This window comes from Pollachius pollachius (genome assembly GCF_949987615.1).
Source record: "Pollachius pollachius genome assembly, chromosome: 17".
Taxonomy (NCBI): Eukaryota; Metazoa; Chordata; class Actinopteri; order Gadiformes; family Gadidae; genus Pollachius; species Pollachius pollachius.
In genome coordinates, this window is record NC_136950.1 from 916,568 (window position 1) to 942,038 (window position 25,471).

The 25,471-nt window shown below is 51.1% G+C and overlaps 1 protein-coding gene across 3 annotated transcripts in view; it reads right to left on the minus strand.

The window, feature by feature from the left end:
- LOC307088896 (serine/threonine-protein kinase OSR1-like) overlaps nt 1–25,471 on the minus strand; it is a 64,362-nt gene that overhangs the window by 24,422 nt on the left and 14,469 nt on the right. For all 3 annotated transcript variants that reach the window (XR_013812590.1, XM_079754952.1, XM_079754953.1), the window contains exons 3-6: nt 24,404–24,512; nt 17,294–17,435; nt 2,549–2,604; nt 183–292 (exon numbers count right to left, since the gene is read on the minus strand). Coding sequence is in view for 2 of the 3 variants with exons in the window: in XM_079754952.1 (XP_079611078.1) it covers nt 183–292; nt 2,549–2,604; nt 17,294–17,435; nt 24,404–24,512 (417 nt within the window). In the remaining variant the exon portion in view is untranslated. The remainder of the gene's footprint in view (nt 1–182; nt 293–2,548; nt 2,605–17,293; nt 17,436–24,403; nt 24,513–25,471) is intronic.

A 25,471-nucleotide genomic window follows, 5' to 3' on the forward strand; every position in this document is an offset into this window, starting at 1 on the left:
GGTGGAAACTTCGACCAGCTCATCTGTGAGTACTGACCAAGTATCACAGAGCTCATGGCACATCACAGTCCTTTAGGAGCCCCTCACACTCCAAAAGGGTCCCAGCTGCAACTGGTACCATCTGTCATGGGCTGCATGGATAATGTTTATGAATATCCCGTTGCCATGGTGACGGCGCTCACCTGCTCCATGACCTCGGGGGCCATCCAGCACGGCGTTCCCACGAAAGTCTTGCGCACCTTATTCCTGGTGATGTCCCCGCCGGTCGCCAGGAAGGCACTGACGCCGAAGTCTAGGGAGGAGCAGAGGCCAAGCCCATCAGGATACAAGCACAAGAGACACAGAGGCCACGCCCATCAGGATACAAGCACAAGAGACACAGAGGCCACGCCCATCAGGATACAAGCACAAGAGACACAGAGGCCACGCCCATCAGGATACAAACACAAGAGACACAGAGGCCACGCCCATCAGGATACAAGCACAAGGAGACACAGAGGCCACGCCCATCAGGATACAAACACAAGAGACACAGAGGCCACGCCCATCAGGATACAAACACAAGAGACACAGAGGCCACTCCCATCAGGATACAAACACAAGACACAGAGGCCACACCCATCAGGATACAAACACAAGAGACACAGAGGCCACGCCCATCAGGATACAAACACAAGAGACACAGAGGCCACGCCCATCAGGATACAAACACAAGGAGACACAGAGGCCACGCCCATCAGGATACAAACACAAGAGACACAGAGGCCACGCCCATCAGGATACAAACACAAGAGACACAGAGGCCACGCCCATCAGGATACAAACACAAGAGACACAGAGGCCACGCCCATCAGGATACAAACACAAGAGACACAGAGGCCACGCCCATCAGGATACAAACACAAGAGACACAGAGGCCACGCCCATCAGGATACAAGCACAAGAGACACAGAGGCCACGCCCATCAGGATACAAACACAAGGAGACACAGAGGCCACGCCCATCAGGATACAAACACAAGAGACACAGAGGCCACGCCCATCAGGATACAAACACAAGGAGACACGTTGTTGTGGACGGACCAGGGTTTAGTGACTCTGCTTCAGGGGGCTGGGGGTTGGACCAGGGTTTAGTGACTCTGCTTCAGGGGGCTGGGGGTTGGACCAGGGTTTAGTGACTCTGCTTCAGGGGGCTGGGGGTTGGACCAGGGTTTAGTGACTCTGCTTCAGGGGGCTGGGGGTTGGACCAGGGTTTAGTGACTCTGCTTCAGGGGGCTGGGGGTTGGACCAGGGTTTAGTGACTCTGCTTCAGGGGGCTGGGGGTTGGACCAGGGTTTAGTGACTCTGCTTCAGGGGGCTGGGGGTTGGACCAGGGTTTAGTGACTCTGCTTCAGGGGGCTGGGGGTTGGAGGACCAGGGTTTAGTGACTCTGCTTCAGGGGGCTGGGGGTTGGACCAGGGTTTAGTGACTCTGCTTCAGGGGGCTGGGGGTTGGACCAGGGTTTAGTGACTCTGCTTCAGGGGGCTGGGGGTTGGACAGGGTTTAGTGACTCTGCTTCAGGGGGCTGGGGGGTTGGACCAGGGTTAGTGACTCTGCTTCAGGGGGCTGGGGGTTGGACCAGGGGTTAGTGACTCTGCTTCAGGGGGCTGGGGTTGGACCAGGGTTAGTGACTCTGCTTCAGGTGGGCTGGGGGGTGGACCAGGGTTTAGTGACTCTGCTTCAGGGGGCTGGGGTTGGACCAGGGTTTAGTGACTCTGCTTCAGGGGGCTGGGGGTTGGACCAGGGTTTAGTGACTCTGCTTCAGGGGGCTGGGGGTTGGACCAGGGTTTAGTGACTCTGCTTCAGGGGGCTGGGGGTTGGACCAGGGTTTAGTGACTCTGCTTCAGGGGGCTGGGGGTTGGACCAGGGTTTAGTGACTCTGCTTCAGGGGGCTGGGGGTTGGACCAGGGTTTAGTGACTCTGCTTCAGGGGGCTGGGGGTTGGACCAGGGTTTAGTGACTCTGCTTCAGGGGGCTGGGGGTTGGACCAGGGTTTAGTGACTCTGCTTCAGGGGGCTGGGGGTTGGACCAGGGTTTAGTGACTCTGCTTCAGGGGGCTGGGGGTTGGACCAGGGTTTAGTGACTCTGCTTCAGGGGGCTGGGGGTTGGACCAGGGTTTAGTGACTCTGCTTCAGGGGGCTGGGGGTTGGACCAGGGTTTAGTGACTCTGCTTCAGGGGGCTGGGGGTTGGACCAGGGTTTAGTGACTCTGCTTCAGGGGGCTGGGGGTTGGACCAGGGTTTAGTGACTCTGCTTCAGGGGGCCGGGACTTGTTCCCACTGGGGTTTGGTGAGTTATCTTCGCTCTTTTGAGAGTTCAAGGGTCTGGGGGAGCGATGGACTTATGTGGGCCTGCAGACCACTGGAAACTCAATAATGGTAAATAATGTGAATAAAGTTTAAATATCCTTCCAAACCATAATGGGTTAGAGTCACGGCCCGCTGGGTAAAGATAGCTCACCGTCGGTCAGAGAATCAACTGCATGGTGTTGAATGGCTTCCTGAATACATACCTGCGATCTGCACGGAGCCATCTTCTCCCAGCAGAATGTTGCCCGCCTTCAAGTCCCTTTAGAAAGAAGATTAAAGGGAGGATTGGACTGCATGTGCACCTTATCGTTGGCAAACATTACGTTACCTCTGTTCGTCCAAAACCTGTAGCGTTTGATCAGCATCGGGTGAACTGCAAACGTTTGAGAAGGGTTATTCCTTTACATCTAGAGGAAACTCATTTGGCCATAAATAAAGACAACAACAGGGATGTGTGCTCACAACAACCTTGTGTCCCTCGCACCATCACATCTCAACATTCAAACAGCTTCTAAAATGTGTTCCTCTCAATCATAGTCTTTATTCTGCTGACACTGTCTCACTGTTTAGCACAGACGTTGGCCGCCCCTGGCATCAAACCTGCGGCCCATTGTATACACTACAGTAACTCCAGCACAGCACCAACACTGCGCACCGCAGTGAAGCAAGTCATCGCTGTACTTGTTGCCCATATGTTAGGTTGACATTTAAGGCTTGACCTTTCACACTCACACCCATCACACAGGTGTGTTCACACACAACAAAAGGACCCTCATTTAGGTGCAGTGGACTCTGCCTGAGTGACGTTAATTTCGACCTTTAAAGGGGACATATTATGAAAACATCACTTTTCCTGGGATTTGGGCTGTTGTTTTGGATCTCTGGTTCTCCCAGACGCATACAAACTTTGAAATAAATCCGTTCATGATTGAGATATGAGTATGAGTGAGATATGCATTTCTGAAAATCCCCGCCTAAAGTTACCAAACGAGGGAGTCAGTTTCGGCGCCCCCTCCTACGTAGGAAGGGGGCACATTTGAATATTACCTCCCACTTCCCCTCCCCCCTCCAATCAGAGCATAGCTACGATTTTGTGGACAAGCGGACGAGTGCTGGGCGGAGATGTTCGTGCATTTCTTTCTCCTCCATGTCGCGGTTCAATCTGGACTTCAGAGTCAAAGCTGAAGTTCCTTACCCCCAATTATTCTCAACCATGACAGAGATAACCCCCACTACGAGTCTTTACTTATTGTGGAAGTACAAAAGACGTCAGACGCAGTCTTTATGATTCATAATATCATTGGAGGCGCACATAGCTTTTGGCTGTGATATTAGATATTATATTATATAGATACCTATATATATATATTATTATATGTATGGTTATATCTGTGGTTCACCCTGACAGCTAATTTGTACGCAATGGGCAGCAGCTCATTTGCAATAAAGCTACAGACACCAGAAACAGCACATTCTAAAGGGACTGAAATAGAGTGGAATAGCTGTAGGCAAGATTTTTTTTTTCCTAAAAGCTATTTCCAGCAAATGGCTTTAAAAACATGTTTTCTGGGACTCATTTACTATGTTTACTTGTTGGGAAAACACCATAATATGTCTCCTTTAAAACGGGCAGCAGCATCAAAGATTTAACACCGGTGGCCGTTTCCCTCAGCGGGTTGGTCAATGTTCACTCCGCTCCCGACGGCTGCTGCTTCATTTCCTCTCATCTAAACTTTTTTAGTGTCCAGAGCGCTCTCCACTTCAACTCCTCCTCACTGCTTTGACCCCCCTGGTGGCCGTAAGAGGGCTCCTGTCTGCACACACACACAAAAATGTACACGCATGCAATTGCACACGCCCACACACACACATACGCCTCCTGAAAGGCAGACAGAGAGACGATGCTCTTACATACACCGCCGGCGCCTCAACACCCAGACATAGATGTCATGGCAACAGACTTGGCGCCAAATAGATAAAGCATGACTAAGGGGTCGCACAAAATGCGAGGAAAGCGCAAAAAAAAAATCAGTGTCACATTTCAGAAGGAAGTCACTTCTCACGGCGCCATCGTGGACCCAATGTCTAGACTGGGGTAGACTGGGGAAACCCCTTAATGATTCATAGTCTAATGTAGACCTGTAGGCCTTAGATTAAAACCCCTTAATGTTTAATAGTCTAGTGTTGACCTGTAGGCCTCCTACATTAAACCCCTTAATGTTTCATAGTCCAGGCTTCCTAAAGTAAAACACCTTTACCCCTGCCTGCTCATAGCTAAAAATATAATTTGTAATTCCCTTTGGATAAAAGGGACTGCTAAAATGATCAATGAATTAAATTACCAATTTGCCAATAATATTCATTTTTTTTATTATATCATATTAATATTATTGTTATTAGATTGACCATTTTTCCAAAGATTTTGCACTGAAACGTTCACCTCCTTCTTGTAAACAGGAGGTGGCACTAGAGTTGAAAGCCCTGTCAAATGCAGCTGGATTAGAAAGTCTTCTGGACCACTCCTATGAACACATGGGTCTGAGAGACAATGACAACAGAGTCCCTTTGAGAGTGTGGTATACGACGAGAGAGAAGACACTTCAGAGCTTCAGGTAAATACGCCTGTCAATCCAACACCAGCCCAAGACATCATCTGGTCCACACAACACCAGAGACATCATATGGTCCACACAACACCAGAGACATCTTCTGGTCCACACAACACCAGAGACGTCATCTGGTCCACACAACACCAGAGACGTCATCTGGTCCACACAACACCAGAGACATCATCTGGTCCACACAACACCAGAGACATCATCTGGTCCACACAACACCAGACACATCATCTGGTCCACACAACACCAGAGACATCATCTGGTCCACACAATACCAGAGACGTCATCTGGTCCACACAACACCAGACACATCATCTGGTCCACACAACACCAGAGACATCATCTGGTCCACAGAAAACCAGACACATCATCTGGTCCACACAATACCAGACACATCATTTGGTCCACACAATACCAGACACATCATCTGGTCCACACAACACCAGACACATCATTTGGTCCACACAATACCAGACACATCATCCGGTCCACACAACACCAGTCCAGAGACATCATCTGGTCCATGCAGATACACACACAACCATTGTCACTTATAAAGTAGACATTCATACATAGATACAAACAAAGACAAATGTGTACACAGAAACACACCCTGACAAATATCACACAAAGAAACACACACACAGTAATCTCTAAGGATATATCCAAGGAATATTGACTGACTTGTCAGTTCAACTTTCTGCCTCTAACGCAAGGCCAAACATCCTCTCTTCAGGAGAACACACAGTGGACCTCTTACACAGGCCACATGGCCTCTCTTCAGGAGAACACACAGTGGACCTCTTACACAGGCCACATGGCCTCTCTTCAGGAGAACACACAGTGGACCTCTTACACAGGCCACATGGCCTCTCTTCAGGAGAACACACAGTGGACCTCTTACACAGGCCACATGGCCTCTCTTCAGGAGAACACACAGTGGACCTCTTACACAGGCCACATGGCCTCTCTTCAGGAGAACACACAGTGGACCTCTTACACAGGCCACATGGCCTCTCTTCAGGAGAACACACAGTGGACCTCTTACACAGGCCACATGGCCTCTCTTCAGGAGAACACACAGTGGACCTCTTACACAGGCCACATGGCCTCTCTTCAGGAGAACACACAGTGGACCTCTTACACAGGCCACATGGCCTCTCTTCAGGAGAACACACAGTGGACCTCTTACACAGGCCACATGGCCTCTCTTCAGGAGAACACACAGTGGACCTCTTACACAGGCCACATGGCCTCTCTTCAGGAGAACACACAGTGGACCTCTTACACAGGCCACATGGCCTCTCTTCAGGAGAACACACAGTGGACCTCTTACACAGGCCACATGGCCTCTCTTCAGGAGAACACACAGTGGACCTCTTACACAGGCCACATGGCCTCTCTTCAGGAGAACACACAGTGGACCTCTTACACAGGCCACATGGCCTCTCTTCAGGAGAACACACAGTGGACCTCTTACACAGGCCACATGGCCTCTCTTCAGGAGAACACACAGTGGACCTCTTACACAGGCCACATGGCCTCTCTTCAGGAGAACACACAGTGGACCTCTTACACAGGCCACATGGCCTCTCTTCAGGAGAACACACAGTGGACCTCTTACACAGGCCACATGGCCTCTCTTCAGGAGAACACCACATAGTAAGCATCTAACATGAGGCCACATAGCCTCACATAGCTTCCTCTTCAGGAGAACTTCTCCAAACACACAGTGTGCCGAGGACTCAAGTTCACAGGGTCAACCGGGGAGGTCTTTGAGAAAGAAAAACCGGATTCAGAACACTCAATGCTCGCGTGTTTGAACGCAACTCTTGTGCCCGGGGGTCTTCAGTAAAAATACCAACGATCAATAGATCTTACAGGGCTTTGGGGTAGGGTGGGGAGGGGTGCGGCCTGCTGCAAGGAATGCAGTGTTTGCATTGGGAGATATGACGATAAGGACTGAAACTTTCTGACGGCTCATACCGCCACCAGAACCAAAACAGCGTACTCAGTACTCAGAGCAGATGGTCGGGGACAAAGCCACTACTGGAAGACCCCGTCACCTTCTGTGTTGTGTTGAATAGGTCCCACTTTCCTTAAATTTTACAGTCATTATGATTGGATTGAATACATTGCCCCTCAACTCTACCAGACAGTCGGGACAAGAAAAAGCACCTGGCTGCAGAGCAGTATTCACTGTGTGCTAATCCTATGGAGAAAAACGCTGCAGAGAAACATGCTAAAACGCTGAAGAGGAACAAGCTAACAGGCTGTAGAGGAACACGCTAAAACGCTGAAGAGGAACAAATTCACAGGCTGTAGAGGAACACGCTAAAACGCTGAAGAGGAACACGCTAACACGCTGTAGAGGAACACGCTAACACGCTGTAGAGGAACACGCTAACACGCTGTAGAGGAACACGCTAACACGCTGTAGAGGAACAAATTCACAAGCTGTAGAGGAACACGCTAACACGTTGTAGAGGAACAGCTAACACGCTGTAGAGGAACAAGCTAACACGCTGTAAAGGAACACGCTGCAGAGGAACACGCTGCAGAGGAACACCTAACACGCTGTAGAGGAACACGCTGCAGAGGAACACCTAACACGCTGCAGAGGAACACGCTGCAGAGGAACACCTAACACGCTGTAGAGGAACACGCTGCAGAGGAACAAGCTGCAGAGGAACACGCTAACACGCTGTAGAGGAACACGCTGCAGAGGAACACGCTGCAGAGGAACACGCTAACACGCTGTAGAGGAACACGCTGCAGAGGAACACGCTGCAGAGCAACACGCTAACACGCTGCAGAGGAACACGCTAACACGCTGTAGAGGAACACGCTGCAGAGGAACACGCTGCAGAGCAACACGCTAACACGCTGCAGAGGAACACGCAAACACGCTGTAGAGGAACACGCTAACACGTTGTAGAGGAACACGCTAACACGCTGTAGAGGAACACGCTAACACGCTGTAGAGGAACACGCTAACACGCTGTAGAGGAACAAATTAGCAAGCTGTAGAGGAACACGCTAACACGCTGTAGAGGAACACGCTAACACGCTGTAGAGGAACACGCTAACACACTGCAGAGGAACACGCTAACAGGCTGTAGAGGAACACGCTGCAGAGGAACATGCTAACACGCTGCAGAGGAACACGCTAACACGCTGTAGAGGAACACGCTAACAAGCTGTAGAGGAACACGCTAACATGCTGTAGAGGAACACGCTAACAGGCTGTAGAGGAACACGCTAACACGCTGCAGAGGAACACGCTAACAGGCTGTAGAGGAATACGCTGCAGAGGAACACGCTAACAGGCTGTAGAGGAACATGCTAACACACTGTAGAGGAACACGCTAACACGCTGTAGAGGAACACGCTAACACGCTGTAGAGGAACACGCTAACAGGCTGTAGAGGAACACGCTAACACACTGTAGAGGAACACGCTAACACGCTATAGAGGAACAAATTCACAAGCTGTAGAGGAACACGCTAACACGCTGTATAGGAACAGCTAACACGCTGTAGAGGAACACACTAACACGCTGTAGAGGAACATGCTAACACGCTGTAGAGGAACACGCTAACACGCTGTAGAGGAACACGCTAACACGCTGTAGAGGAACATGCTAACACGCTGTAGAGGAACACGCTAACACGCTGTAGAGGAACACGCTAACACGCTGTAGAGGAACACGCTAACGCGCTGCAGAGGAACACGCTAACAGGCTGTAGAGGAACACGCTGCAGAGGAACATGCTAACACGCTGCAGAGGAACACGCTAACACGCTGTAAAGGAACACGCTAACACGCTGTAGAGGAACAAGCTAACACGCTGTAGAGGAACAAGCTAACGCGCTGTAGAGGAACACGCTAACACGCTGTAGAGGAACACGCTAACACGCTGTAGAGGAACACGCTAACACGCTGTAGAGGAACACGCTAACAGGCTGTAGAGGAACAAGCTAACACGCTGTAGAGGAACACGCTAACACGCTGTAGAGGAACAAAATTACAAGCTGTAGAGGAACACGCTAACACGCTGCAGAGGAACACGCTAACAGGCTGCAGAGGAACACGCTGCAGAGGAACACGCTAACAGGCCAAACACACAGTGTGTGTTTGGCCAAAACACACACTCTCCAAACACACAGTGTGCCGAGGACTCAAGTTCACAGGGTCAACCGGGGAGGTCTTTGAGAAAGAAAAACCGGATTCAGAACACTCAATGCTCGCGTGTTTGAACGCAACTCTTGTGCCCGGGGGTCTTCAGTAAAAATACCAACGATCAATAGATCTTACAGGGCTTTTGGGTAGGGTGGGGAGGGGTGCGGCCTGCTGCAAGGAATGCAGTGTTTGCATTGGGAGATATGACGATAAGGACTGAAACCTTCTGACGGCTCATACCGCCACCAGAACCCAAACAGCGTACTCACGCCCAGTCAGAGCAGATGGTCGGGGACAAGGCCACTACTGGAAGACCCCGTCACCTTCTGTGTTGAACAATAGGTCCCACTTTCCTTAAATTTTACAGTCATTATGATTGGATTGAATACATTGCCCCTCAACTCGACAGTCGGGACAAAAAAAAGCACCTGGCTGCAGAGCAGTAATCACTGTGTACTAATCCTGTGGAGAAACACGCTGCAGAGAAACATGCTAAAACGCTGAAGAGGAACACGCTAACAGGCTGTAGAGGAACACGCTAACACGCTGTAGAGGAACACGCTAAAACGCTGAAGAGGAACAAATTCACAGGATGTAGAGGAACACACTAAAACGCTGAGGAGGAACACGCTAACACGCTGTAGCGGAACACGCTAACACGCTGTAGAGGAACACGCTAACAGGCTGTAGAGGAACACAGTAACACGCTGTAGAGGAACACGCTAACACGCTGTAGAGGAACAAATTCATAAGCTGTAGAGGAACAGGCTAACACGCTGTAGAGGAACAGCTAACACGCTGTAGAGGAACACGCTAACACGCTGTAGAGGAACACGCTGCAGAGGAACACGCTACAGAGGAACACGCTAACACTCTGTAGAGGAACACGCTAACACGCTGTAGAGGAACAAACTAACACGCTGTAGAGGAACACGCTAACACGCTGCAGAGGAACACGCTAACAGGCTGTAGAGGAACACGCTAACACGCTGTAGAGGAACACGCTAACACGCTGTAGAGGAACACGCTAACACGCTGCAGAGGAACACGCTAACAGGCTGTAGAGGAACACGCTGCAGAAGAACATGCTAACACGCTGTAGAGGAACACGCTAACACGCTGTAGAGGAACACGCTAACACGCTGTAGAGGAACACACTAACACGCTGCAGAGGAACACGCTAACAGGCTGTAGAGGAACACGCTGCAGAGGAACACGCTAACAGGCTGTAGAGGAACACGCTAACACGCTGTAGAGGAACACGCTAACAGGCTGTAGAGGAACACGCTAACACGCTGTAGAGGAACACGCTAACACGCTGCAGAGGAACACGCTAACAGGCTGTAGAGGAACACGCTGCAGAGGAACATGCTAACAGGTTGTAGAGGAACACGCTAACACGCTGTAGAGGAACACGCTAACAGGGTGTAGAGGAACACGCTAACACGCTGTAGAGGAACACGCTAACACGCTGCAGAGGAACACGCTAACAGGCTGTAGAGGAACACGCTGCAGAGGAACATGCTAACACGCTGCAGAGGAACACGCTAACACGCTGTAGAGGAACACGCTAACAGGTTGTAGAGGAACACGCTAACACGCTGCAGAGGAACACGCTAACAGGCTGTAGAGGAACACGCTGCAGAGGAACACGCTAACAGGCTGTAGAGGAACACGCTAACACACTGTAGAGGAACACGCTGCAGAGGAACACGCTAACAGGCTGTAGAGGAACATGCTAACACGCTGTAGAGGAACACGCTAACAGGCTGTAGAGGAACACGCTAACACGCTGTAGAGGAACACGCTAACACGCTGCAGAGGAACACGCTAACAGGCTGTAGAGGAACACGCTGCAGAGGAACATGCTAACACGCTGCAGAGGAACACGCTAACACGCTGTAGAGGAACATGCTAACACGCTGTAGAGGAACACGCTAACACGCTGTAGAGGAACACGCTAACAGGCTGTAGAGGAACACGCTAACACGCTGCAGAGGAACACGCTAACAGGCTGTAGAGGAACACGCTGCAGAGGAACACGCTAACAGGCTGTAGAGGAACACGATAACACGCTGTAGAGGAACACGCTAACACGCTGTAGAGGAACACGCTAACAGCCTGTAGAGGAACACGCTAACACGCTGTAGAGGAACAAAATTACAAGCTGTAGAGGAACACGCTAACACGCTGTAGAGGAACAGCTAACACGCTGTAGAGGAACACCCTAAAACGCTGTAGAGGAACACGCTGCAGAGGAACACGCTAACACGCTGTAGAGGAACACGCTGCAGAGGAACACGCTAACACGCTGTAGAAGAACACGCTAACACGCTGCAGAGGAACACGCTAACATGCTGCAGAGGAACACACTAACACGCTGCGGAGGAACACGCTAACACACTGTAGAGATACACGCTAACAGGCTGTAGAGGAACACGCTAACACGCTGTAGAGGAACACGCTAACACGCTGTAGAGGAACACGCTAACACGCTGCAGAGGAACAGGCTGCAGAGGAACACGCTAACAGGTTGCAGAGGAACACGCTGCAGAGGAACACGTTGCAGAGGAACACGCTAACAGGCTGTAGAGGAACACGCTGCAGAGGAACACGCTGCAGAGGAACACGCTAACAGGCTGTAGAGGAACACGCTAACACGCTGTAGAGGAACACGCTGCAGAGGAACACGCTGCAGAGGAACATGCTAACACGCTGTAAAGGAACACGCTAAAAGGCTGTAGAGGAACACGCTAACACGCTGTAGAGGAACACGCTGCAGAGGAACACGCTGCAGTGGAACACGCTGCAGAGGAACACGCTGCAGAGGAACACGCTAACAGGCTGCAGAGGAACGCGCTAACACGCTGTAGAGGAACAGGCTGCAGAGGAACACGCTACAGAGGAACACGCTAACAGGCTGCAGAGGAACACGCTAACACGCTGCAGAGGAACACGCTAACAGGCTGCAGAGGAACACGCTAACAGGCTGCAGAGGAACACGCTAACAGGCTGCAGAGGAACACGCTGCAGAGGAACACGCTGCAGAGGAACACGCTAACAGGCTGTAGAGGAACATGCTAACAGGCTGTAGAGGAACATGCTGCAGAGGAACATGCTGCAGAGTAACACGCTAACACACTGCAGAGTAACACGCTAACACACTGCAGAGTAACACGCTAACACACTGCAGAGGAACATGCTAGCATGCTGTATAGGAACATGCTAACACGCTGTAAAGGAACATGCTAACACGCTGTAGGGGAAAGTGCTAACACTGTACGATAAGGCAGCATCACATCGGGCTAGCCCATGACAAGTCAAACTCACTGGCTAGTGTTTTACAAATTTACATACACATCTGGCTAGCGCACACACACACACACACACACACACACACACACACACATAAATCACCCAACACCCCCACACCCACCCACCCACAAACATCCCCACACACACACCCCAACCAACAATCACTCCCATCCCCACACACACGTACACAGTTATTTATTGGCAGTAAATTCAGGCCCCGTCCTCACGGAAACGTGTTTTTTTGTGAAAACGCAGAAGTCTTGTGCGCAGACGGATATTGTTTTCGGTGGCCGAAAACTTCCTTTTTTAAAACCAGGCCTCCTGGTGGATAAGATAAAAACGGCCCTATACGTTTTTGTGTTCGGATTCGTGTGAACACCAAATACACAAACGATGACGCCATCGCCCCCCAACCAGCTGGGTAACCTAGAGTTCGGTAGAATTTGTTTTGTTTGATTTGATTTGTATTATTTTTGTAGCTTTAAATACAGCCCCTTGGTGAATGTAATTACTAAATGTACATTCAAAAGTATTGTCTGCTCAATCTAAAAGGTTTTAAATCTGCTTTCTCCGCCCTTCTTCTTATTTTATTAATGGAGAACCAGCGCCACAGAGTGGCCTTGAATATGTACTAAAGCGTTTCCACAGCTAGATGTGTTTTGGCAATGAGTCAGTCTTTACAGAGATATATTCCTGAAAGGCATAAAAGGAAAACGCAGGGGAAAAGATTGTTCTATTTCATTCCTACTGACCGCCAGAGGCGGTGCTTTAGCACTGGATGTTCCATTTTGCGCATGCGCAGGTCGAGTAATTATACCAACATAGTCACCTGTGATACCTCCCCGACCCGAGAATATCTATATATTCCGGAAGTCACCCGAGGACCTGTTCCTTCTATCTTCTCGCAGTAGCAGACTAGCAGGACACACAAACATTGTTTGTTGTAATATACCATTTTAGCTTGTCGCAAGTAGCCTTGTAACCCAAGGGTTGGTGCCTCGATTCGACTTCGTCAACCAAAGGCTGCGACTTGCAATTTGTTTTCGGCTCCGGTCAGGGGTGAGTTAAGTGTGTAGGCTACGCGTAGCCGTTGGCTAGCGCGGCAGCTAATATCACCTTTCCACCTTTGCTTTTAATTTGCAGTTGGCGGCTAGTTTTTCAGTGTTGGACAACAGGAGAGCTGCTTCTACCCTGCACGATTAAGTGGCAACGATCTCAGCCGCACATGGGTGATAATCAGGGTGGATAATCAGACGGTAGGGTCCCACTACCTAGTCAAGCAGTTTCTGAAGGGAGCCTAGAGGCTTCAACCACCACGACCCCCGAGGGCATCATCATGGGACTTGCAAGTAGCTCTGAGGTCCTTATGTCGACCCCCATTTGAGTCGCCAAGTCAGGCAGACCTGACGCGGCTGTCCATGAGGATGGCATTCCTCCTTTCCATTGCGACTGCAAAATGGGTTAGTGAACTCCATGCCTTGTCAGTGAGCCAGGCGTGTTTGCACTGGCATTCTGATGGGTCAGGAGTGGTGCTCTGGCCGAATCCATCCTTCTTACCCAAACGATTGTCTCCCCATCCTGTAAACCAATCGATCGAGGTGGCTGCTTTCAATCCCCCAGGCTCTCTAGGGGGTGCAGAAAGAGTGTAGGACCCGCTGTGCCCGATGCTTAGGGCATATGTTGAAGCGACAACCAGCTTAAGTAAGACAGATAACCTCTTTGTCTGTTAAGAGGGCTGCAGGAAGGGGGCTGCCCTGTTGAAACAGAGACTCTCCTACTTTATTGTAGACGTGGTCTAGAATGCATATAGAGCACAGGGGCTCCCTGGCCCTTGGCCGTTAAGTGCCACTCTACCAGGAGTATGGCTACATTATGGGGTGCTTTGAAGGGGGTTCCACTTCAGGACATTTGCTCTGCAGCGACATGGTCCTCATCATGTATGTTTGCGTGGTTCAACAGAGTTATTGTCGCTGCTCCTCATCCTGTGACGACGGCTGTCTTGTCGACGGCTTTGAGCCCTTAATCGGTGATTACTCTTCCTGACCTTTTTGGTATAAGTCATCCAGTGCTCAAGCACCGTCTCTGGCAGTCAGTAGGAATGAAATAGAATGATAGTTACGTATGTAACTACGGATCTATGAATTCCGGATGACCGCCAGAGTTGTCTGTCACTCTCAGATTCCGCTAGAAGATCCAGTTGGAACAGATCCTCGGGTGACTTCCGGAATATATAGATGTTCTCGGGTCACCCAGGTGTCACAGGTGACTTTGTTGGTATAATTACTCGACCTGCGTGTTCCCGAGATGGAACGTCCAGTGCTAAAGCACCGCCTCTGGTGGTCATCCGGAATTCATAGAACCGTAGTTACATACGTAGCTATCGTTTTCAACCGCGTGGACGGGCCGGAGAGGGATATTTTTACGGATTAGAGGGGTGGTGTGGATGCACGGGGTGGGGGGGGTTCTCATCAGCCTGCCCTAACCCCAGCCTCCAACATGAAATCTTCGTCTGCGAGTGGAAAGCCAATAAACGCTCACACTCAACTTCAAGACTTGGATCCCTGTCTTTGGGTGACGGCCGCTGCCAGAGTGTGAACTGTGGTGTTGATGATGTGCATCAGGCCCGGTCACCTGACCCTGTTAGTATTGATCTGACCGGCAGTGAGGCGCAAGTAGAGGTCTTTAATCCTGCCTGCTCACTGCAGCAGAATCCCTGCTTGTTGACCGTCCTGATGCACTCGTTAACATCCAAAAACGAGCAAGAGGGGGAGAGGGATCAGTAGAAGAAGGGTTGAAGCCTGACCCTGGGAGACATCAGAGAACACTGCAGTATGAACTGCCCGTCCCCCTCCTTTAGCTCCTGATTCACTCCACATGTCCAGAGTACGCTTTATATACGTCAGCACCCCTAGTTGACCGGCTACTCCTAGGGCTCTGGGGCCCCACATCCTGGAGGGAGCCCTAAAATTCGGACACATTTATAGTTTCGGTGGGGAGGGATTTGACTTTGGGAGGGATTTTACCTTTGCAAGGTTTATTGTTCATTACGACAGAATGCTCTGAGCTGTATGGTTTCTAGATCAACCCCCACAGCTTCATTGAGCTTCCCCAATGTTGTGCACACAGAGCAGCACTTATTTCCCCTCCCTCCCAGGTAGCGCTCCGCTAGCAGCAGGCTGCGGGTTCTACCAGCGCCAGGGCGCAGAGAGGTCACCTTCAACGCCGGGTCAGGAGGACAGGAGGTCAGGTGGGCGCCCTCACCAGGCGGGTCAGGAGGTCAGGAGGTCACCCTCACCAGTTGGGTCAGGAGGTCAGGAGGTCATCCTCACCAGGCGGGTCAGGAGGTCACCCTCACCAGGCGGGTCAGGAGGTCAGGAGGTCACCCTCACCAGGCGGGTCAGGAGGTCACCCTCACCAGGCGGGTCAGGAAGTCAGGAGGTCGCCCTCACCAGGCGGGTCAGGAGGTCAGGAGGTCACCCTCACCAGGCGGGTCAGGAGGTCATTCTCACCAGGCGGGTCAGGAGGTCAGGAGGTCACCCTCACCAGGCGGGTCAGGAGGTCAGGAGGTCACCCTCACCAGGTGGGTCAGGAGGTCATTCTCACCAGGCGGGTCAGGAGGTCACCCCAGAGGAGGAGACATAGTGGGCCTCTTCTCGGGCCCCTGTGAACGCCACGGTGCTGACCTTTGCTGGCTGTGGTGAATGTCTTGTGGTGGGCCCCTGGCCCTCAAGGTGAGTGTTGATACAGACTCATTAGGAAGCACAATACTAGCAGTGTGGGAGGGTCGTGGTGTGTGTGGTGTGTGTCTCTGTGTGTGTGGGCGTGCGCGTGTAAGCATGGCTGTCAAGTTCTGGCCGTTATAGGAAGGCCTCATGATCCATTATTAGGTCATATGCAGACCGATATGTATTATACAATTAATTAATTAAGAGTAGTAGGCTATATTGTGTTTGAAATAACATTAATTATGACTAAAATTATATTGAAGGCTCGGTAGTTTCTGTTCTAATTATAGTGGGGTTTACCCGATGGTAAGACTGAGGTCAAAACACCTACCATCTACACACTCATTCACACTGTGTCAATAAAGAAAGGGCAAAAATAAAGTATGCTTTCATTGTGAAACGGTGGCATGTTGTCTGAGACGCTCCACTCTAGTGGTGAGGGTGAACGTGTGAGGTCGGGCCGTTGGCCCGCAGCGCAGCATCATCCATAGTGAGCCATTAACCAGAGAACCAGAGTCTCCCCACCTGTGGGCTCTCCGTCGCGTGGCGCGGCCCGCACTCCTCCTTTGGTGTGTGAGCTGCTTCACACTGAAGCAGCTAACCCTAACCCAGCTGGACTCACAGCCAGAGGGGATCTGAACCCAGCTGGACTCACAGCCAGAGGGGATCTGAACCCAGCTGGACTCAGAGCCAGAGGGGATCTGAACCCAGCTGGACTCAGAGGGGATCTGAACCCAGCTGGACTCACAGCCAGAGGGGATCTGAACCCAGCTGGACTCAGAGCCAGAGGGGATCTGAACCCAGCTGGACTCAGAGGGGATCTGAACCCAGCTGGACTCAGAAGGGATCTGAACCCAGCTGGACTCAGAGGGGATCTGAACCCAGCTGGACTCAGAGCCAGAGGGGATCTGAACCCAGCTGGACTCAGAGCCAGAGGGGATCTGAAACACAGTGACCTCCTCTAAGCACCACTAACTGTGGCCCATTGAGTTCATCCCGAGATGACCTGCCTGTTTCTTTTCATGGCCCTTCTGAGTGGTGGTAGAGTGGTGTGGGACCAGGAGAACTCAGATGGAGCCCCGCCCCAGTGTATCCGGCTGCACGGTACCTGTGGATCTGTCCGTTCTTGTGCACGTACTCCAGTCCTAGCAGCACCTCCTTCAGCATGGTGGCGATGCTGGCCTCGTCCAGGACTCCCGTCTTGTGCTCCCCGCGAGAGATGATGTGTTTGATCACATCCAGCATGGACCCTGCAGGAGCAGAGCACACGGGTCAGGACACACACACACACACAGGTCAGAATAGAGAGAATACAGAGGCCCGTTGGTCAGTAGATCAGTATTGTCCAGCGGGGGACAGATGTGTCCTCTGACACTCTCTGGGGGGACCGGAGAACACAGAGACGTCTGCGGGGGACAGGAGAGCAGAACCGGCCTACTGACCAGCACCTTCTAATGGGTGAGCCGGCACGCCCAAGAGAACTATGCGTTAGCCCCTTGAGCTCAGCATGGCGTGGAGCTACTGTGTTAGCGCCTTGAGCTTAGCATGGCGCAAGGCCAATCCACCAAAACAAACCAAACTTAACAACCACATACATAATAAAAAGATTAGAGGTCAATGTTTCTCTAAACCAGTGGATCTGTTTCCTGCTGAAAGACAAACAGCTTATGACCTCAAACAAGGCGTTCATGTATTCACCCTGTCACTAGAAACAAGGTGGCCTGAGGAAGAGCGGGAGGAGGAGGACGGGGAGGAGGACGATGAAGAGGAGGACGAGGAAGAGGAGGAGGAAGGAGGATGGGGGGCAGTTGGGTGTAACGTATCCATGAGATAGAGCCCCACGTTCATAAGCTGAATGAGTTACAGGGGTCTGACAGTGGCTCCCAGCTGAACAGGGTAACCTGCTGGATCATGTCTCCCAGCCCCTGGTCCTAGTCCAGGGTCTGGTGGTCCAGGGTCTGGTGGTCCAGGGTCTGGTGGTCCAGGGTCTGGTGGTCCAGGGTCTAGGCGTCAGACACACATTCCCCCGGGTGATAGGCTGTATGCCTGGGCGACAGCTCAATGAAAAGGGGGAAGGGTGTCGGGGAGCTTAACTCTGTGTGTGTGTGTGTGTGTGTGTGTGTGTGTGTGTGTCCAGAATAGGTCCGCTGCTCTTCATGGGGACCAGAAAGTGCTGAGGTTTCAGAACACAGCCTCCCTCACTCGCACCCTGTCCCAGAAAACAAACCGCCACGGAGCTCGCTGAGCAGAGACAAAACAACACCGCAAAACAAAGCTCAACATGGCCTGTATGCAGAACACACACACCACCACCACACGGTCACGCACACAAACACACAAAGGAACCACAGGGGCCTGGATGCTGTGCCAGCGTCGGCCAGGGGCCAAATGGGAGGCTGGTTGTGACGGCGGTTGGGTGCCAGACGACCAGGACACCAGGATGATATTCAACAGCTCCATCACTTCAGGACCGCTCTCCGCCCTCCCCCACCCAACCCAGAGCCAGCAGCCATCGCACTGCACCCTGGAGCAGATAGTCCCGGACCAGGACCAGACTAGAACGACCAGGGTCCAGGATCAGACCAGGTTTACTCTGAGAGAGAGAGAGAGAGAGATCATAGCGGGAGAGGGAGAGAGAGAGAGAGAGAGAGAGAGAGAGAGAGAGAGAGAGAGAGAGAGAGAGAGAGAGAGAGAACGCTGGGTGTGTGAGGGGAGGCGAGAGTGACAGAGCAGAAATGTGTGAGGGCAGGCGAGAGTGACAGAGCAGAAATGTGTGAGGGAGCTTAAGTGTTTGAGACGCATAGAGAGAGAGTGCCAACGTGAGAGAGAGAGAGCGCCATGGAGGGAGTGGTGATGAAGCTGGGTTCAACGGGTTCGTGCTGCAGGGAGGGCTCTCTCTCCCTCTCTCAGAGTAAACAGTAAACCTGGGCAAGCAGACAGAGCGTAGAGAGACAGAAATAGAGAACATGATCCAGGGAGAAGCAGAGGGAGAGAGAGTCTGAGTCTGCCCAAACTAACTGAGATACCATCAAAGGAGGTTTTGGGCTCAGAGACACTTTAATGATATCTCAACTCACTGTAAGTCCTTTTGGATAAAGCGTCTGCTAAATGACTACATATAACTGCTACAGTGGGTTTATTTTTTTTACATTATAATCTCTCTCTCTCTCTCTCTCTCTCTCTCCCTCCCTCCGTCTCTCCCTCCCTCCGTCTCTCCCTCCCTCCCTCTCTCCCTCCTTCCCTCCAGCCGTCCCTCCCTCCCTCCGTCTCTCCCTCCCTCCCTCCCTCTGGCTCTCCCTCCCTCCCTCCCTCCGTCTCTCCCTCCCTCCCTCCCTCTGGCTCTCCCTCCCTCCCTCCCTCTGGCTCTCCCTCCCTCCCTCCCTCCCTCCCTCTCTCCCTCCCTCCCTCCTTCCCTCCCTCCAGCCGTCCCTCCCTCCCTCCCTCTGGCTCTCCCTCCCTCCCTCCCTCCTTCCCTCCGTCCCTCCCTCCCTCTCTCCCTCCCTCCCTCCTTCCCTCCAGCCGTCCCTCCCTCCCTCCGTCTCTCCCTCCCTCCCCTCTGTCTCTCCCTCCCTCCCCTCCGTCCCTCCTTCCCTCTGTCTCTCCCTCCCTCTGTCTCTCCCTCCCTCCTTTCCTCCGTCCCTCCCTCCCTCTCTCCGTCTCTCCCTCCCTCCCTCCCTCCCTCCTTCCCTCCATCCCTCCCTCCCTCCCTCCCTCCCCTCCTTCCCTCCGTCCGTCCCTCCCTCCCTCTGTCTCTCCCTCCCTCCCTCCTTCCCTCCGTCCGTCCCTCCTCCCTCTGTCTCTCCCTCCCTCTCCCTCCTCCCTCCGTCCTTCCCCTCCCTCCTCCTCCGTCTCTCCCTCCCTCCCTCCTTCCCTCCCTCCCTCCCTCCCTCCCTCCCTCCCTCCCCGTGGAGCGCCCAACACACAGTAGCTGACAGGATCAAGAGGACCTTCTCCAATCCAGGACCGAGGGTGGAGGGGGGCGAGGTGCCCCTCCTCCTGAGTCCTTCAAACAGACCTGCATGATCCGTCTCCCATGGCAGACATCACCTCATTACCCTAACACCCCCCACACCGAGGCTTCTGTTTCACTACAGCGGGCAGAGCCGTGGTCACATTACGCCCCCCTCCTGGACCAGCTGCCCTGCGTCCCACGGCTCCAGTGAAGCGGGGAGACCCCCGCACGCCACCGGGGGGCTGTTCATTACAGCGGATCATTGTGTGTGTGTCTGTGTGTGTGCGTGTTTGAGCGTGTGTGTCTTTGTGTGTGTCAGACGGATGGCAAGCATTAGAGTGGCGAGTCGCGACCCCTCTGTATGTTGTACTGGCTGCCAACCCTCTGCACACGCTCTGAAGTCACTCTCTAGAGCTGGAGGTGCACTAGTGCCCAGCCCCCCCAAACCACCCAAAGTGAGAGCGCTAGGAACTGCATTGTTTTTATGTGTGAGATTATGGTATGGGGTTGTGGATGTGTTCTGCACCATATTCACTGCAGCAGCTCTACCAGAAATGTGAGCGTATGAGTTTGTAAACGTGTATTTGTGCAACTGCAATGAATAATTTGAGAAGGTGTAACTGTTGTGTTGTTTGTGGAACAGCAAACAAATTCTGAAGTTTTTTTCTCTGTGACGTCCACTTAGTGAAACAAATGTGAATTTCATTTTTATTTTCTACAACTACACACTCCCCCGCCCCAGGGACCAGTGGTTTGGTCCAATAACATTGTCACACAGGTTGGGGTTCCACATCCTGCCCAAGGACGCCACACTGCAGGGAGACCCTGAACACAGTAATCCACTCACCTGAACCTACCCTTCAAACCCTCACCACCTAGACCTACCCTTCAAACCCTCACCACCTAGACCTACCCTTCAAACCCTCACCACCTAGACCTACCCTTCAAACCCTCCCCACCTAGACCTACCCTTCAAACCCTCACCACCTAGACCTACCCTTCAAACCCTCACCACCTAGACCTACCCTTCAAACCCTCCCCACCTAGACCTACCCTTCAAACCCTCCCCACCTAGACCTACCCTTCAAACCCTCACCACCTAGACCTACCCTTCAAACCCTCACCACCTAGACCTACCCTTCAAACCCTCACCACCTAGACCTACCCTTCAAACCCTCACCACCTAGACCTACCCTTCAAACCCTCACCACCTAGACCTACCCTTCAAACCCTCACCACCTAGACCTACCCTTCAAACCCTCCCCACCTAGACCTACCCTTCAAACCCTCACCACCTAGACCTACCCTTCAAACCCTCACCACCTAGACCTACCCTTCAAACCCTCACCACGTAGACCTACCCTTCAAACCCTAACCACCTAGACCTACCCGGTACGATGAATAAGTTTTTGATGCTTAGTTTTAGGTGTGTTTAAGGTTTTTTGGTGTTTAAGTCATGCTACTGCAGAGGTTTGATGGTATTTTGAGCAATATAAGTGGTTAAAAAAATGCATATTTGGAAGCGTTCGCTGTGCCCCCAGCCAATAACATGGAAGCCATTTGGGCTGTTGGCGTTGCTCCGGGCAAGCTCTATACTCGATTATCAACGAAAAAAAGCATATGGAGGGCTTATTTCATGGGTCTTCATGCCGAAAAGGACTCTGGGTTCAATTTGCCCCGGAATTACACTTTAACCATCACTGAGACACATCAGAATGAACTGCTGGTCAGACGGAGCTCCACACATCAAGACAGACTCTAGCGTTGGACTAAGAGGCCCAATCCTCTCTCAGATGGAGCTCTACACGTCCACACACACCGTAGAGTTAGAGCAAGAGGCCCAACCCTATCTCAGATGGAGCTCCAAACGACCACACACCGTTAGCGTTAGACTGAGGCCACGTCCACACAGGCTAAAACAATCAGCTCCACACGACCACACACACGTGAAGTTAAATAATAGGAACGTTAGAGCGAAATATCGGTTGATAGACATATTTCTCTCGTCCCTCGTTATATATTGTCATATCACACAGCCCTAGGGGACAACTATGAATCCCTTCTCCCAGAATGCCTCAAATAATGCCATCTGCTCTAAAGTTGCAAAGTTTAAGATTATTAGTTTGAAACAATCGAAAACTTAAGGCAATTTAAACAGTTTTGACGTTCTGTGAAAGAGGTCTTTGTTGCAGAGATATTTAATTAAGTTAGCAGCTAGCCCAGCTAGCCCCGGTCCTTCTGCTAATACTTTTTTGTACCTCAAGAGGGCACCGTCACTGCAGCCTCCAGCCTGCCTCAGTCTAACATGAGAGGATGAAGAAGAAGCATTGTCTAACTTTTTGACCGAAAATAAAATTGGCGTTGCTTTCTACCGCTGGACAGCTCTAAGGGAGTGAAGGAATGAGGTAATGATGAACTTACAACTTTTCTTTTAGTGAGTAAAAGGTGTTAATGCTAACGTTGGCTGTGCAGCGATAGCTTATAAATTGTATAACGTAACTGAAAGTATGTTGCAGAGTGAGCAGTTTGTTGATACACCGATCACCTTTTCGTTAGAATACAAGATGGATGGACTAATTTGGCCAAATCGTACACATAGCACCTTTGAGGTCTAGCACCATCAGCAGATACTTCTTGCCGTTTCGTCTTCATCATCATCATCAGCCCAGGTGGGCTGTACCCCCTGCTCTCCATCCTCAACTCTCCCGTGTTCCGCAAGAGTAGCACGTTATTACCCCTGCTCGGCATTAGCCTAAACAGGACGGAGGGGCTGGAGAACTCAGGAGATCTGCTCAGGCCACAATGAGGCTCAGCTCTGTCAGCTTGCCTGCATCCCACTCTATCAGCAGCAGCCCTCCATAGGCCTTCACATAGCTGCTCACATAGCTGACAGGATGATCTGAAGGAGTGGAAGCTGACTGACCCTGCAGCTAAAGACGTCATTCTTACAAGCTGGCAACCAATCAAAAAACAACCGTGTGGTTCTTGGTTCAATTTGCTACTACGCAGTCAGAAAACAAGAAAAGTAACTCACGGTTCAAACAATGGTTTCGAACTGCAGAACCGAGGAATCCAAACGGCAGTCCAAGAAGAACAAGGCCAGGGGCCGTATTACAGAAACTTCCTATCTTAAATCCTAAGTTAAGATAGGACAAGTGTAAGATAGGATTTTTCTCAATTTGGTATTACAGAAACATATCCTGTCTTAATTTAGGAATCCTATCTTATCTCAGGTTAAGATATACTAAGTAGGCGATCTAGCAACGATATTCAGCAATTATGTCGGTTACCTAGCAACAGATGAAGCTTACGTGCGCATCCAATATTTTTTAACTATCCGTCGACACAACGGAGACGGCAAGTGCTGTGATTGGTCCTCTAACAAAATCATTTCCGGAATCACTTCTCCGGTTTGACTTTGCACCTTATTTACTTTGTACATTGTTTACTTTGCACAGTAAGGACCAATAAAACACCAAATTAGTTTTGAAAAGCTTTGGAAGTTTATTTACAACACTATATACATGGTTTGTAGTCAACATACAGGATCGATTGGGCGGCGAATTGCATTGCATATACGGCATCCCGACGGAGAACTTCGAATGCTCGAGGGGTCTCCGTAGTTACGGAGTCGGATTACGGGTTAAGCCTTTCAACAAACATATTTGGTCGATCACCATAAGGCCTACGTCTACTTTGTTGCGCTACATGTAATAAAAGAGCTGCCATCTCGCTAATTTGTAACAGTAAATGACAGGAAAGCTGATGGGTCATCCTAAAGGATTTGGGTAATTTAGGATATTTCTGTAATACACATTTCCCATCTGGAGTTAAGATAAGAACCCTGACTTTAGGATCGGCCGTTCTGTAATGACTTTTTTCCTAAATCCGATCCCAACCCTTGTTACCATGATTACCAAACAGATAAGATAGGATTTTCGAAATTTCTGTAATACGGCCCCAGGGACTCTTCATTCTGGTTGGCTGCTATGGGAATACTGGTCAGGAAGAGGCCGGATAGTGTTTCAGGAAACGCTGCACTCTTTTGTCCATCTAGGAGCTGGAGTTCTCACCGGGAAACGGGTTCAAGCGCAGCAGGCGAATGGGTCAAGTGAGGCTCAGGTACGGGACCAGAAAGAGAGCAACAGGCCGAGGAACGGCTCACACACAAACCACTCTGTTTGTGTGTGAGCGTACGTAATGCATATGGGTGTTAATGTGTGTGTGTGTGTGTGTGTGTGTGTGTGTGTGTGTGTGTGCTCTCACCCCCACTTAACAGCCTCATCACCAGCCACAGCTCATCCTTCACTACGAACGAGGTGTAGTACGACACAATGTTGGGGTGGTGGCACTGGCTCATCGCCTGGATCTCTTTCTGTCAGGGACACACACACACACACACACACACATGTTCAGTCCACATATCTTTGCTGTAAGAAAATACATGCAATGGGGGTCACAACCAGGTCGGGTGGGTGATGGTGATGGTTATGTGCACACACTTCCCTTATCGTGTTTAAACAGTTAAGTAAGCCAGAAACGTGAGCATTGACATAGCTGCAGCTGCTTGTTCAATTCCTGTGCATATGACAATGAACCAATATTAACATTTCAACCCCCACCCAACATGAGTGTGAAAAATGTTCCATCCTTCCGTCTCGGACCCATTCCCTCCCAAGCTGGGAGCACTGGCCCTGGCACTGTAGACATAGGGCAGCCCTGCCAGTTTGGGGTTTCACATCAATCACACCAATGTAACATGCCAAACCAAGACCAAGCCCGGTTTCCTGGAACAATACCCCTTCCCTAACACCAACCCAACAAAGGGCTTGTCTACCAATCTGGCCACACTCTGCAGCCATTGGTAACTCATGGTGATGGATCCGCAGTTTTGTATCAGTGCACATTCCTTTTTACCAATGTGGTTTTATTACAGTAGAACTGAACGTAATGGGACCATTGTAACGGCTGTTTGAAGACTGGGCGCATAGGAGGGGCCTGATAGAGTGAGTGTATAGTGATCAAAAGAGCAGCACTACTAGGGGATTATAGGGTACTCCATGTTCACTACATTAGATACTACCAATATATAGTAGGTATGGAACAACCAATTTTAGGAGTATAATGTAAAGTGCAATATAACCATTCTGATTTGAACCCTTCAGTAAAGCCATGAAGGCCTCCCTTCAGAGGAGCCTGGATAAGGACCCCAGAGGGGCCAGTGCCTTGGGCCACACCTCTCCTCTGTTCAGCCTCACTGCACAGCTGGGAGTGAGGTTGTGTTGGGGTCTGGAAAACTGTCCACCTTCAGGAGGCCCACGTCTTTAAGGACAC